This window comes from Phocoena phocoena, chromosome X, assembly GCF_963924675.1.
Source record: "Phocoena phocoena chromosome X, mPhoPho1.1, whole genome shotgun sequence".
NCBI classification, from domain to species: domain Eukaryota; kingdom Metazoa; phylum Chordata; class Mammalia; order Artiodactyla; family Phocoenidae; genus Phocoena; species Phocoena phocoena.
In genome coordinates this window covers 84,813,051-84,828,001 of record NC_089240.1, presented here as the reverse complement: position 1 = coordinate 84,828,001, position 14,951 = coordinate 84,813,051, and the positions used below count along the sequence as shown (strand labels likewise).

At 43.0% G+C, this 14,951-nt stretch overlaps 1 protein-coding gene across 1 annotated transcript in view; it reads left to right on the top strand.

Moving 5' to 3' along the window:
- SYTL4 (synaptotagmin like 4) overlaps positions 1–13,692 on the top strand; it is a 43,074-nt gene extending 29,382 nt beyond the window's left edge. Inside the window, exons 10-16 of the mRNA XM_065900604.1 lie at positions 1,806–1,984; positions 2,278–2,380; positions 2,910–3,071; positions 6,916–7,024; positions 8,877–8,976; positions 9,735–9,943; positions 12,025–13,692. Coding sequence (XP_065756676.1) covers positions 1,806–1,984; positions 2,278–2,380; positions 2,910–3,071; positions 6,916–7,024; positions 8,877–8,976; positions 9,735–9,943; positions 12,025–12,173 — 1,011 coding nt within the window. The 3' untranslated portion in view covers positions 12,174–13,692. The remainder of the gene's footprint in view (positions 1–1,805; positions 1,985–2,277; positions 2,381–2,909; positions 3,072–6,915; positions 7,025–8,876; positions 8,977–9,734; positions 9,944–12,024) is intronic.
- Positions 13,693–14,951: the final 1,259 nt, after the last annotated feature.

Below are 14,951 nucleotides of genomic sequence, written 5' to 3'. Positions count from 1 at the left end.
ATCAGGTAGTTAGAGCTAGAGATGTTCATCATAGCCTTGTGAATAGTAACCCATAACTTCTCCCTAAAAAAGGTACCCAGGGGCTTCCCTGGTGGCGCAGTGGTTGAGAGTCCACCTGCCGATGCAGGGGACACGGGTTCGTGCCCCGGTCCGGGAGGATCCCACATGCCGCGGAGCGGCTGGGCCCGTGAGCCATGGCCGCTGGGACTGCGCGTCCGGGGCCTGTGCTCCGCAACGGGAGAGGCCACAACAGTGAGAGGCCCACATACCGCAAAAAAAAAAAAAAAAAAAAAAGGTACCCAGGCCATGAAGTGAGCAAGATCAGGTTTCTTCATCAGAGCATGTACCAAGTCTCACATTCAAGGGCACTGAGTGCCATGAGAAGGGCCTTGGCAGGGTTAATTGGCATCAGGATATGATTAAGGAACAACAGCATCAATCAGAATCATGAAGTTAAAGGGACATTTAAGAATCAGGGCCTAGTTCTGTCATAAGTGTGAAGATTGATGTTTAGGGGAAACAGAATCAGAAAGCAGGGTGATTAGATGGTCCCACTCACACATAAGAAGAGAACAGTGGGCTTGCAGAGTCAATTATTACCTGAGAGGAAGGTATCTTTTCACCTCTGTTGGGATTTTCCCCCCAATTCTGATGCAATCACTTTTCTCTGTAGGTCTTGACAGACATAAGGTGGATAAAAGAAACGCATAGATAATTAAGGCCCCTTGTTTTAATTAGTAACTGACCTCTTCTAGCCAGCATTGTAGCATATATAACATACACCAAAATTGGACTGAGCTGCGTCTTACCTCTACTCCTTGCCCACCTTCTGGGGCAGTTGAAAATTAACAATAAAATGTGTAAAAAGAGGGGAAAAGAGCAGCTCGGAGCCTAGGTGAGCCATGAGCTGATTGATGAACCTGAGCAGCTGTGCGTGTGCCCTTAGCTGTCTCTTATACTCTGGGTACAAGACGACTGGCAGTACTGGCTGGTTGGTTGCAGGGGGCTTTTGTTTTCTTCAGTGACTATGGCTTTCTCATGAGGGAAAATGTTAGCAATGTGGCGGGGGGAGTGTGCCTTCGCCAGATGTTTGTGGGTGCTTTATCTTTTTTTGTTTGGTTGGTTTTTTGTTTTGTTTTGTTTTGTTTTTTGCCACGCCACACGGCATATAGGATCTTAGTTCTCCCACCAGGGATTGAACCCGTGCCCTCTGCATTGAAAGCACAGAGTCTTAACCACTGGACCACCAGGGAAGTCCCTGTTTGTTCTTTTCTTCCAGTTTTATTGAGATATAACTGACATAAAGCACTGTGTAAATTTAAGGTATACAGCATAATGATTTGACTTACATATATCATGAAAAGTTTACTGCAATAAATTTAGTGAACATCCATCATCTTATATAGATACAAAATTAAAGAAATAGAAAAAAATTTTTTCCTTGTGATGAGGACTCTTAGTATTTACTCTCTTAACAACTTTCATATATAACACACAGCAGTGATAATTATATTTATCATGTTACGCATTATATCCCTAGTACTTATTTATCCTATAACTGGAAGTTCATACCTTTTGACCACTTTCATACAATTCCTTCTCCCCTGACCCCTTGCCTCTTATAACCACAAATCTGATCTCTTTTTCTGAGTTTTGTTTGTTTGTTTGTGTTTGAAGTATAATTGACCTACAACACTATGTTAGTTCCTGTTACACAACATAATGATTCGACATTTCTGTAAATTTCAAAACGATCACCATGGTAAGTCTAGTTACCATCTGCCATGTGGGTGCTTTATCTTCAGAGTACGATTGGCAGCATGATGAGCATTTATAGCGAAGCTGGCGATTTCGGGAACATCTTTGTGACTGGCAAGATTTCCTTTTCCCTGAAGTATGAGCAGCAAACACAGGCTCTGGTCATTCACGTGAAGGAGTGCCACCATCTGGCCTATGCTGACGAAGCCAAGAAGCGCTCGAACCCGTGAGTGCTTCTGGACCCTGCGCGGTGCTTGGAGATGATCAGACCCCAGCATCTCTCTGGGCACCCTTGAATCGAGGCTCTCACTTCCTGGGCAGACAGGGAGGTGTGATTGAGAGTGGTTAGGGGAGATGTGGGAAAAGGACCAGGATTGGGAAAATGCAAGAATGGCAGGTCTAAGAGGACTCGATGTGGCATTTTCATTTCATCATGGCATATGTATATGGAGAGGAAGAAAATAAGGAATGGGCTTCCAAAAAGACAGCAAATTACTCAGTATTCTCCTTGGTTTTTAGATATGTGAAGACTTATCTTCTGCCTGACAAATCCCGCCAAGGAAAAAGAAAAACCAGCATCAAGCGGGACACCATTAATCCGCTATATGATGAGATCCTCAAAGTAAGTATCTAGAGCCCGAGAGGGTATGAGAATTTGATCTGTCTTGTGTGCTAAGCTGTAGCTATTCCTCTGCTACGTGGGTGGTCGACATGGTTTTCAGCGGCCATGCCTGTGTTTGAGGATATACTATGGGCATCTGTTCACGTCCTGACCTCCCAGAGAAGAGAACAAAGCTGATCTGACTTTCTTGGATTATTGTGAAGTTGGAGGTCCACGTGGCCACAAATCTCATTTTAAAGAGTCATTTGCGATCAGGAGTCTCCCTGGCAGTTCTTTTTGAATATTCCAGTGTTCTCTCCCCCACTGAAGGAAAAATTCATATTCCAGGTCCTCCGATGGAATATGGTAGGTTTTTGTGAAACGGGGTAAGTGGAGGCTTTGAGGGAGGAAACTCAAAGTGCTTAGGGACTAAAGTGATTTGATATTCAAGACTATGGACTTTGAGTATGGTTGCTCAGATTTTGGAGTAATCTTTTTCTGAGGAATTACCGTGAACTAATCATCTTGGGCTTCTTCTTTCCTTTCACAGTATGAGATCCCAGAATCTCTCCTGTCCCAGAAGACTCTGCAGTTCTCGGTTTGGCATCATGGTCGTTTTGGCAGAAACACTTTCCTTGGAGAGGCAGAGGTCCAGATGGATTCCTGGAAGCTTGATAAGAAACTGGATCATTGCCTACCTTTACATGGAAAGGTAGTCTGCTTTAACAACTCCTTACAGAGTTTGGATCTGAGGTAGAATTGCCTGCAGTGACTTCTGCTGGGACAGTTTTGAATGCAGTCTGTGGAGTTCTAGCACACCCTGCTGGGGTTACTGAGTTTAACAGTAATTTCAGATGCCATGGTTTTCCTTTGAAGTCTTTCATATGTGTGCCAAGCTTTGCCTCCTGATCTTCCAGAGTCTGGGCGTATCCTAACGTCCTAACTTGTGCCTCTTCTCCAAGCTAACTTTTTGGGTGTATCCTAATCTGCACTGGTTTTCCGAACTACCCTTTTCACTAAAGAAGTGGGAAGTAAAGCAATTCACGGAGTTCCAATTGCTGTGCTCTTGGTCACACAAGCCAGGGACAGTTTTACTTTGGAGATGGCATCTCGGGTGAGAGTGTGGCAGTGTGCGTAATAGTACCTGGGATCTGAGTGCAGACCTGGATTTGAATCCAGGCCCTGTGATTTACCAGCTAGGTAAATCACCTAAATTAAGGGTAACTTATAGGACTTCCCTGGTGGTCCAGTGGTAAGACTCCACGCTCCCAATTCATGGGGCCTGGGTTCGATCCTGGTCAGGGAACTAGATCCCACATGCATGCCGCAACTAAGAGGTTACCTGCTGCAACTAAGAGTCCGCATGCCGCAACTATGAGCCTGCATGTCACAACTAAAAGATCCCACATGCCGCAACTAAAAGATCCAACATGCCTCAGTGAAGATCCCGAGTGCCACAACTAAGACCCAGCATAGCCTAAATAAATAAATCAATATTTAAGAAATAAAAGAAAAAGATAACTTAGGTAAGTCACCTAACTTCTGTGGGCCTTAGTTCCTTCACCTTTAAAGTGGAAATGATAATAATATTGCTCTTCTGCAGGGTCATATACAGAATACCAATCAGTGCCTGGCACATAAAAGACATTCAGTAGGTTACTGTCACTCTGGTTAAGATGAAATGCTAAAACAGAGTTAGGACTTCTTGATTATCAGAACTGTTCAATGGCAAGGTTCTTCTGTAAAACTTTTTTTACACTAGCATTTTCAATGCTAAAAATAGTACATGTTACATAGAATGCCTTTGGAAAGATGGACATGAAACTAGTAGTAGTGGCTGCCTCTAGGAAGAGAGACTGAGGTGGGAAGGTTTAGTTTTCTCTATATGCCCTTTTATAACGTTTGAACTTTTTTATCAGGTCTACGTATATTGCTTATCAAGAACATTAAGAATAAAAGGATTTATGTGCACGATTCAAAATTAAAACAACATGGAAGTGTATAAAAAGAAAAATAGGTTATTTCCATTCCATAGAAATACTACTGTTATCAACTACTTGGATATCTTTATAGAAATTTTGTATTAAGCAGCACAGTTATATATATACATATGGATTTACATTTTTCCTTTTTACACGAATGGGCTCTTATCATTGTGTATATATATCTTGACTTTTCATTTAACAATGTGTCATTTACCATGGACATTTTTCTATGCCATCACTTACAGATTTATCTCATTTTAACTGCTGGATAGTATTCTTCATGTACCTATATTATAATTTATTTACAATCCCCCCACCAATGGGTATTTAAATTGTTTGCCTCTTTTTTTGCTATTAAAACTATGCTATAATATATCTTGATCCTCTTTTGTGAGTGTAACTGTAGGAGAAGTTTCTGGTGGTGAAATTGCTGAGTCAAAGGAAATGTACATCCAGTATTTTGATAGCTACTTCCCTCCAAAAAATAGTAGCAATATTAAAAATGTCCCTAGGAAAGCAGTTATCACCAAACTATAGCATATTATTAGAAATTTAGAATTTCTGAAGCATTTGGCATATAAGATATTCTCTCTGGGCCTACAGTTGATATAATTATATTGGAAATGTCACTGTAAGCCATCATGAACTACTGCCAATAAAAAAAATGTCTTATATAAAAAGAAAAACCTGCACTATAATGGAGCTGTTTGCTCTTTGCAATTATTTTGAGCCAGAATGAAAATATGCTACTGAAACAAATACGCCAATTTCCAGCTAAGGCTAAACTCCAACTTTTAAGAGTCCACTAAAGTTCACAATCTAGAGACTAATAAATTGTGTAGACATTTTATAAACAACAAAAAGACCACTCCAGTATTACATATCTATTTTAACTGAAAACATTCTACATTTATTGTCTCTGATTTTTCTTTTTTTGCCCTAGTGATCCGTTTGCTCCCATTCAGTTTTCTCTTCCTGGCATCCACCTCCCTGTTCTTCTGTGTCTCTCCCATACACTACACTTCTGTGCATTCTGGGTATGTGGTGCATTTTTCCAAACCAGTGGGGATTATACCTTCCTTGCATTGCCATGCTCAGAGTTGAGGCCTTAGGTTAGAGGAGCCCCAGTGAACACGGGCAGTGAAAGAGCACCTCTGATCTGCACCAGCTCATGCTCTGGGTACCAAGGCATAAGGGACAGAGCCATGCTGAGAGAGCCAGTAGAGTGAAGCAGTCCTGCTGCCCACGGCCACTTGCTGCTCATCCCACATATCCACTCATTCACTCTTGCATTCATTCAGGAAATATTTGTGGAGCATCTACTATGTGCCAGGTACATTGCTAAGTGTTGGGCATACTAGGATGAACAACAACAAAAAGGCTTGATTCCTGTCCTCCTGGCATTTAGATTCTAGTGGTAGATGCAGTCATTAATCAAAAGTAACCTAAACAAATGTAACATTAAAAATTGTGGCATATTCAAGTCCTTGTAACAGAGTTTCACCTAGCCCTCAAATCTTTGCAAGCTCTCTTTTAAAAAAGACTTTTTATCTTTGAAAATCATACAAGTGATACATGCCATTCTCATTAAAAAGACACTATCAATATAGACAGAGTAAAAAGTGAAAGCCCTCTTTCCTTTCCCCATTCTACTCCCCTCCTTAGAAGATACAGGTGTTATGTCTGTATGCTTCTGGGTTTTTCTATGCAGTGTAGTATAGTGCTTAAAACCATGGATTCTGGGACCAGTCTGTCTGAATTTGAATCCTGGCTCTGCCAATTACTGGGTGACCTTGGGCAAGTTACTTAACTTCTCTGTTCCTCTGTTTCATAATCTGTAAAATGGGGATAATTGTACTCATGTCATAGGGACTATCTTGAGGGTTAAACAAAATGATATAATTAAAATACTGTAACAGTACCTGGCACATAGTAAGTACTATATGAGTGATAATGATAATAATCATTATTTACATACATATATATTTACATATACAAATATGAATATATTTTAATATAAGTGGGATGCTTTTTCTGTATCTTGCCCTGTTGACTTAACAGTACATCTTGGATATCTTTCTATATGTCAGTGTGTAGAGTTTCACTGCATCCTTTTTGATGATTGCACACCATATGCCATACAATGGCATTAAAATCACTCATTTAACCTTTCCTGTATTGATTGACATTTAGGTTGTTTCCACTTTGGGGCTATCACTAACAATGTTGGTAGCAAGATTCTTTGTCATGGTGTCAGTCCCCTGTCAGTTTGGCAACTTTGCTGGCAGACCTTTGAGGGTATTTGGAATCTAGTAATGGTATCCCCAAAGTAGCAAAATAGTAGGCATTGCGGAAGACTCTTTGTTAGTTCTTCCTCAGCTCCTTCGGAAGAAACTGCCTTAGAATCCTGTGGCTGCCATGGCCTAGGGATCGTGGATGGTATTCATAAGGAGAAGGATCCTTTTATGCTGTGAAACTGTTCTTGGGGGTAATTTTAGAATCTCCTCAGCGAGAGGTCTCAACAACTCCTGAACAGCCCAGCTTGACCTATTGGGTTTCCCTGTGTTTCAGATCAGTGCTGAGTCCTCGACTGGCTTGCCGTCACACAAAGGCGAGTTGGTGGTATCATTGAAATACATCCCAGCCTCCAAACTCCCTGTTGGAGGTGACCGGAAGAAGAGTGAGTTTTCTTTGGGGCCCTGGATTTAGCTCTTAGTTTTCTGCACAAGATCTGTGCGAGGTGGTGCTGGCTAGTGGCTAGCACTATTGGAGAGGCCAGAGTACGATGCACACTGGATCATTTTCTAGGGAAGATTCCTTTACTAAGTAAGCCATTTCTGTTTTTCAACCAGAAGGGAATGCCTTAAGAGTTGGATTCCCTTTTTTGTTTTTATGTTGTTGTTTTGTTTTGTTTTTGATGCCATTAAACTAACTTGGTCTTGGTCCAGTTCTGACAGGCTACTAAGAGGTCAGAACAGAACAGAAACTTCAGGACTGAGAGAGGGTGGTTGGAAAGGGTGGTGTATAAGTATAAGGGACAGGAAGTTGAAGGCTGAGGAAGAGTAAATCAACACACCAGGCATAGTGACTGTGGATATGTAGGTGAATAAGACACTATATTTGCCCTCCCTTGCACAGTTTATTTTAGAAAGTAATATAGTCATCTGCTAAAGGAACACAGATAAGGCAGTGATGAATTCTGTCTGGTTATATTTGGGAGAATTTTAAAGAGGAAGTAATGATGATACTGGACTTAAGACTTTACCAGGAAGAAAAAGAAGAGGATGGGGTGAGAAGAGCATTTCCAGAAGAGGAGATAGCATGAGCAAAGGTTTGAAAAAGGCATGGTAAATGGGGGGTTGTATGTAAGTGTGAGGCAGTGAACTCCTTAGTTGAGTGGGGCTACAATTATGGTATATAGATGTGGAAGTAGGGCTGGAATTGTTGATGAGGCTGCAGCCTAGCTGAAAAGGGCCATGAATGTAATGGTAAGGAGTTGAACTTGACACTTTGGCAACGGGAAGCCAAGTTCTTAAAAAGTTACCTGCAGCAAAGTCTAATCTATAGGATTTGGGGAAGTCAGTGAGATTCCCAAGGAGGGTGTGCAGGATAACTAGAGAAGAGAGGCAAGGATAGAACCAGAAGGGAACACTTTAGAGAATGAAGATGGGAAGAGAAGCCAGTGAGGTGGAGGCTTATCAGGGGAGAGCAATGCCGGGAGAGAGCTTGAAGAAGGGAGTGGGTGTTGTCAACAGTATTGAAATACCACTGGCATGTCGGGCCCAATGAGAAGACACAGCTTATCGGCATTAGATTACATTTTCAGTGGATCAGTGGAAGCAGATGCCAGATTTCACTAGAAACTAGGTTGAGTGAATGAGGCAAAGAAGTAGAGGCAGTGAGTGTGGACTCTTTTTTTCCAGGATAATTGATGGTGAAAGAAAGGAGAGCCAGGGAGGACAGCTTGAATAGGAGATAAGGTTGAAGGGAAATTTACTTTTAAAAGGATTTTTTAAAGCCAGAGGTGAGATTAGCATATATTTAGACTGAGAGGATGGGACCAGTAGAGAATGAGATATTAAAAATGGGAGGTGGGGATTGAAATTGATGATGCCTGATGAGTCTTGTTGATGTGGGGATGGGATCCAGAACACAAGTGGTGGAGTTCCCTTTTTTCAATCATTCAGCAAACATCAGGAAACTTTATTTCTCTATGCCTCAATTTTCTCATCTGTAAAATGAGGAGAATGATGGTATATATCTCATATGGTTGTTTTGAGGAATAAATGCTTAATGTTGAATCAGGCACATAGCCAGTTTTCAATAAGCCTTTGTTGCTATTGTTATGACTTGAGCACCTATTTCTCGCTGTTAGGTGCTGTGCTAGGTACTGAGAATACAAGACAGGTGTGGTCCACTTATCATGGCAGTTGCTGTCTTCAGGAACAAGGAGAGGAAGTGCTATGTAGATAAAGCTTGAGAGAAATGTGGAGGTGTCAGAACTCACTTGCTATGTCTGACATCCCTTCCAGGTACAGGTGGGGAAGGGGGAGAGCTCCAGGTGTGGATCAAGGAAGCCAAGAATCTGACAGCTGCCAAATCAGGAGGGACTTCAGACAGCTTTGTGAAGGGGTGAGTCCCTGGACCAGCACCAAACTAACCAGTTTCAGGACATGAGAGTTAAGAGAGGAACCCAATTTAACCTTTCTCTGTAGATATTATCCCTGTGTGTCCTGCCACCTCCAGCAACCAACTTGTTCCTGAAATTAGGTAATGGCACAACCTCCGCTACCACGTTTCCACTGGTCTGAGCTCAGTTTGGGCTGGGCTGTAGTGTTGATTTCCAAAAAGGAGGGTGGTAGACAGTTAGGTCTGACTTTTCCTTTGTTATAGATTTATGCTCTTAATTAATCCTGAATAAAAATCTGTGTTCCCTGACTGTCAAGACCTGGGGACTCAGGACTTTGTTCCCCACAATATTTAAGCAATGGCAGCTTTCCCCAAGTTACAGCTCAACCTACTGACTTAAGTTCTCTAGCAAATCATGTCTGGCTATGCCTATGCTTATTACTGTTGTTTTTATTAAACAGGACTTTTCCCAATAGAAGTGGAACCAAATATTCAAAACCTATTTTTGATGGCATATAGACAATAGCTCCCTAATAATATTGTATTAATTTTCTCTCCAGGTAAAAGGAATTGAATCGGGTGAATGATCTAGTGGAGGTGGTAGGAACTATGCTTCAGCAGATTCAGAGGAGGGAGAGTGTGTCCTCGGATCTGAGTGTTGACTCAACTTCCTGGGCTAGGCCTGTGGGAGGGGAAAGGGAAATTTAGATAGATATTGCCAGCTTTGAGTAGGTTGTTGATTCCTCCGCACCCTCTGCCAGATACCTCCTTCCCATGAGGAACAAGGCCAGTAAGCGTAAAACTCCTGTGATGAAGAAGACCCTGAATCCCCACTACAACCATACATTTGTCTACAATGGTGTGAGGCTGGAAGATCTCCAACACATGTGCCTGGAACTGACTGTGTGGGACCGGGAGCCCCTGGCCAGCAACGACTTCCTGGGCGGAGTCAGGCTGGGTGTTGGCACTGGTGAGAACCTCTCCCCCACCCTCACTGTCTTCAAGGCCTCTTAGATATTTCACTCTGAATAGACCCATCACCCTCCCTACACAGCTCCACTATGTCAGGAGTTGTCTTCTTTCAGTTAACATTCAGCCAGTTTTTACTGAGGGCCTATTATGTGCAGAGCTGGGGGGAGGCTGAGCTCCTGCACTTTCATGTGTACAGGTAAATGGGACCCTGATTTCCAGGAATGCCATCATCTTCCCACCGAAAACATATAAAAACCTACATATATCTGTACCTCTGATTTCCACCTTCCATCCTGTTACATGAAAGAAGGGTCCTTCCTAGCAAGGGCCAAGCTCTTTCCAAGTGTTCTAGATCACACCCTCTCCTTCTCAGTGACCTTACTTCTGGAATCTCCTATCTATCCTATCTGACCAGTTTTATTCTCTCTACCTCCCTATTGGAGGAGAAAGTACATATACTCTGGTATTTCCAGTCTTAATAAACAGAAACAAACCTTCCCTTGACCCCACGTCTCCCCTCTGATTTCTTAAAGAGTGGTTTCCATGGCCTCAGCTCTCCTTTAGTCTTCAATCCACTGTGATCTGACTTCTGTCCCACCATTCCACTGAGTAACTGCTTATGCCAAAATTTTGTTTTCATCATCCTAGAATTTTCATGCTATTTAGCATAGCTGATCACTCACTCCCTTTTTCTTGAAATACTTTGCTTCTCTTGACACCACACTTTTCTTTGGGACATCCTCATTCTCTACCCAAACTCTAAATATTGGTGCTCTCAAGGCTTAGTCTTGAATTCTCCTTTCTTTCTCTACAGTCTCTGCATTCCTGTGGCTGTAAATATTACTTGCATATTAATAATTCATACAAAGCATTTAACACAAAGCATCTAGAATGATGTTCTTACACATGTAAGCCAGTTCATGTCAGTCCCCTACTTCAAACACTTCAGGGGCTCCTACTGCACTTAGAAAGCAATCCAAAGTTCTCACCATGCCAATAGGCCCCTGTGTCTAGACCCTCTGTTCCTTTATGATCCATCATATAGTACTACTTGCTCACTATGCTCCAAACACAATGACTTGCTTTCTTTTCTCCAAGTATACCAAACTTCTCCCCACTTTATAACCTCTGCAATTAGTGCTCCCTCTGTCTGGGAAGGCTGGTTCCTTCCAGCCCTTCAGCTCCTGACTATATGTCTCCTTCTCAGAGGGGCCCTCAGATCACTTAATCTAAGCGAGGCCTTGATCTAGGTACTACAAGTCACCCTGTTTATTTGCTTCATGACACTTACCTCACTATCTGGAATACTCTTGTTGATTTACTTGTGTATTTTCTGTCTTCTATATTCAAATGTAAGCTGCCTGTGGGCAGGACTCTTTCTGCTTTGTTTACTACTGTATCTCCAGAGCCTAGAATAGTACTTGGTACACAGTAGGCACTTGATAAATGTTTGTCGAATGAATGAATATACAAGAGAATAGAAATGAGGCCCCATATGATCTGAACTTCAAGCCTGGAGTCTACAGCCAGAAAATAAAGGTGTTCAGCTTCCTTCCTTCCTTCCTTCCTTCCTTCCTTCCTTCCTTCCTTCCTTCCTTCCTTCCTCCCTCCCTCCCTCCCTCCCTCCCTCCCTCCCTCCCTCCCCCCCTCCCCCCCTCCCTCCTTTCCTCCCTCCCTCCCTCCCTCCCTCCTTTCTTCCCTCTTTCCTTCCTCCCTCTCCCCCTCTCTTCCTCCCTCCCTCCCCTCCCCTCCCTTCCCCTCCCCTCCCTTCCCTTCCGTTGTCAAGTTGGCAATAACAGAAGGGCTATAGCTGTAACAGCCTTAGAATAAGAAGTCTCGAGCTACCGTGTGCTGTTTCGAGTCTCATTTCATCAACTTTAAGTCTCTTGACGGAGTCTCAAGAGCACAGAAATAGCTGTGCAAAATCAACAGGGAGCCATTCTCAGACCGCTGTCCCCATCAGCCCATCTTCATAGCGCACTGTCTTTTATGGGGTGCTATCCTTAATGCATAACCCATATTTCTCAGTAGGCTGAGGAATGGGGTCCCTGTTCAGCCTCCTCTGGTGTTTCTCCTTAGGGATCAGTAATGGGGAAGTGGTGGACTGGATGGACTCGACTGGGGAAGAAGTAAGCCTATGGCAGAAGATGCGACAGTACCCAGGGTCTTGGGCGGAAGGGACTCTGCAGCTCCGTTCCTCGATGGCCAAGCAGAAGCTGGGCTTGTGAGCCCCTATCCTCTGCAGGTCCAACCTTGTCTAGGGCAAGTCAGAGGAAGCAAAGAAACCAAGGGTGAAGATTTATAATTTAGTGTGTGTGTGTGTGTGTGTGTGTGTGTGTGTGTGTGTAAACGTGTATTTCTACAAATCTCATTATGCTAGAGTGATGTAGACTATCCCTTTTTAAAGCAGGCTCGAAAATAAGCGTCTCTTCAAAATGTTTTTATTTGTGCATAAACTACTATATATTTTCAGAGTCCATGTTTCTTATATCTTTATGAGATTTAATTAACTTATCTTTTAAAACAACTTTTTATCACCTGTCTTGCTATCCTGGTTCTTCCTTCCCCAGGAAGCCCCGGCTGCCTTTGGCACTCATACTGGTCTGTGTTTCAAGGTGTGCCTGGTCTGAGGCCAAGGCTCCGGGAAGCAGGGGTGGGTTACAGAAGATGGGGTGGAAGACAGAAGATGGGAGAGAGGTGAGTAGGTCCATCCCTCCTTCTCCAATTTATGCTTTTAACTCCATTTCTACCTTGACACATTTCTGGAACTTGGCTTTTAACTCTTCTTGTTTGTAGCAGTTTCCACCTTGCTTGGGTCGAATGCTTTTCTTGGAAATGCTAAGAAAATGTCTAAGTTGCTTCCAGTTCTGAAAACCTTCCCTAGACCTTTGGAGAACCCTTATAACAGAGCTGCTTTAGAAGAGCACTTTAATTAGATAATGGCCTTTGGACTGGGTCATGGGCATGCCCAGTAAGGGCTTCTCAGTTGTCCCTGAGGACAAGTGACTGAGTATCTCCCAGCCCATGCTGAATTCTTTGCATTTTAAACTGATACAACAGTTGTTAAAGAGCTCCTAATTTCTCTAATGAAAGACAAGACATCTTCACTCTCACGTACCACACTTTTCTTAGCGTTTGTGTTCGCCATATGTTACCACCCAGAATAGGGTCTACATACTGTTTTGTCAGCCAGAATGGCCACGTATGGTCTAAACCAGTCCAGTGTTTCTCCAGGCTGGGCACTGTTAGTGTCCAAGAGAGTGTGTTCAGAGAATCTCCCAGGTTTTCTGACTTCCTTCTTGAAGTGGTTTCAGTTCCTATTTTTTCTCTTGTTTCCTAAAGTTGACCTAGATGTAACCTGGGTGTGGTGGGTTGAGACCTTTCTAAGAAGGGTCTAGTGATCTAAGGTTCATTTTCTGAAACTCACTCTCCCAAACTGACCTTCTTATTCTCACAGTTTTATCTTCACAAAGTCATTTGTAAAAGGAGTCTGTACCGGAGAAGAAATCCCTTTCAGTAGAGTTGACTGCTAGCGGACTGTCCTATAAGGCTACTGGATTGAAGGTGGCCACTGCAGTTTCTGTTGTATGTGTGAAGTGAACGGAAGAGTGTTTTAAAAAGGTTTATTCGGTGTGGATTGATATTGTAATGGAAGGCATAACTTGGGATCCTGGACTGTCACTTGCTCCTTTGTTCTCCACCCCCTGAAATGTGTGTGTGCTTCAATAAAGCTTTCTTCCTTGTCAAGCGTTTGCATTTGGTAGTCTTATAGATGCTTTCGTCTCTGATGTCCTGACTTACTGTTGTTGCTTTTCATGTGGCTTGAAGGATAAGAACCAAAGTGACAAATGCCCTTCCCTAACCATACTGTGCTCACTTGAAGAAAATTTCCCTGTCCCCACATTGGTGCCTGATAGCTCTGCCGAGCTCTGATCCATTGACCTCTGTGTTTGGTATTGAGGGAGAGAATGAGAACCCATCTTAAAAGTGCTAACACTTTTCTTTCTCTCTCTAAAGTACCAAGGGAAACTCCTCTTTTACCTTTGTAGCCACCCGCATCCCACCTCTGCAACTGCAGGAAGGAGAGAAAAGTGCACAGGGAAGGGAAGACATCCCCTGCTGTTTCTTTCTGGATCCTTCACCTTCTCTAGGAGGTAGGGCCTTTTCCTTCGCTCCTACTACCACTATTCAGTTTTGAGAGATAAATAACCCAGATACCAAGTAACCCATCTCAGAAATAAGGCTCTGGGTTTCTAGGTAGAGCCCAGGTGATTTTTGACCTCTTGTATAAAAGGGTATTAAAATATATTGAATGCCTTTTGTGTACAAAGCTTTCTGCTAGGCATATATTATTTCCTTCATTTCTCCAAGCACCTTATGAACTAGGAAACCTTGCCTTTTTACAGGTGAGGAAAGTCAAGCCCACTATCATGCATAAAGCTGGGAAGTGAATCAAGGTCTGACGCTACAGGACCATGCTGTCTCCTGTGAGGCATGGGCCAAGATTCAAAGAAAGGGGTGACTCCTCTCTTCTAAAATATCTCAAAGAAATAAGTTTCATTTACGGGGTAGGACAATCAGAATGCTTTGGATGTTACCTAGTCAGCTGACTGACGGAATAGCTTGTATGGGGGGAGGGGGCAGGGGAAGGGAAGGAGGGGGGAAAGGAGGAGCGTTCGGGGCAAAGAAGGAGCAGAGAGAAACACAGAAACAAGTAGTACAGGGTCTGGCTGTCAGACTGATCAAATGCCCTTCCCTAACCCCTTTGGGTCTGGCTGTCAGACTGATCCCACTGCTGTCTCCTTCCCCTGTTTTAGGAGTTGGGATTTCCTGACTCATAATGCTGACTTTACTCATAGCCGTAAAACTTGACCGAAAGAAAGCAAGATTGATTTGTACTCAATAAAATGAAACAAAACAAAAGCTTCTCATTTTTTTTTAAGCTAGAGGAGCATTTATATGCAAGAGTCAGGCCCAGGTGGGAACTCTGCTTGAGAGGCAGTGAG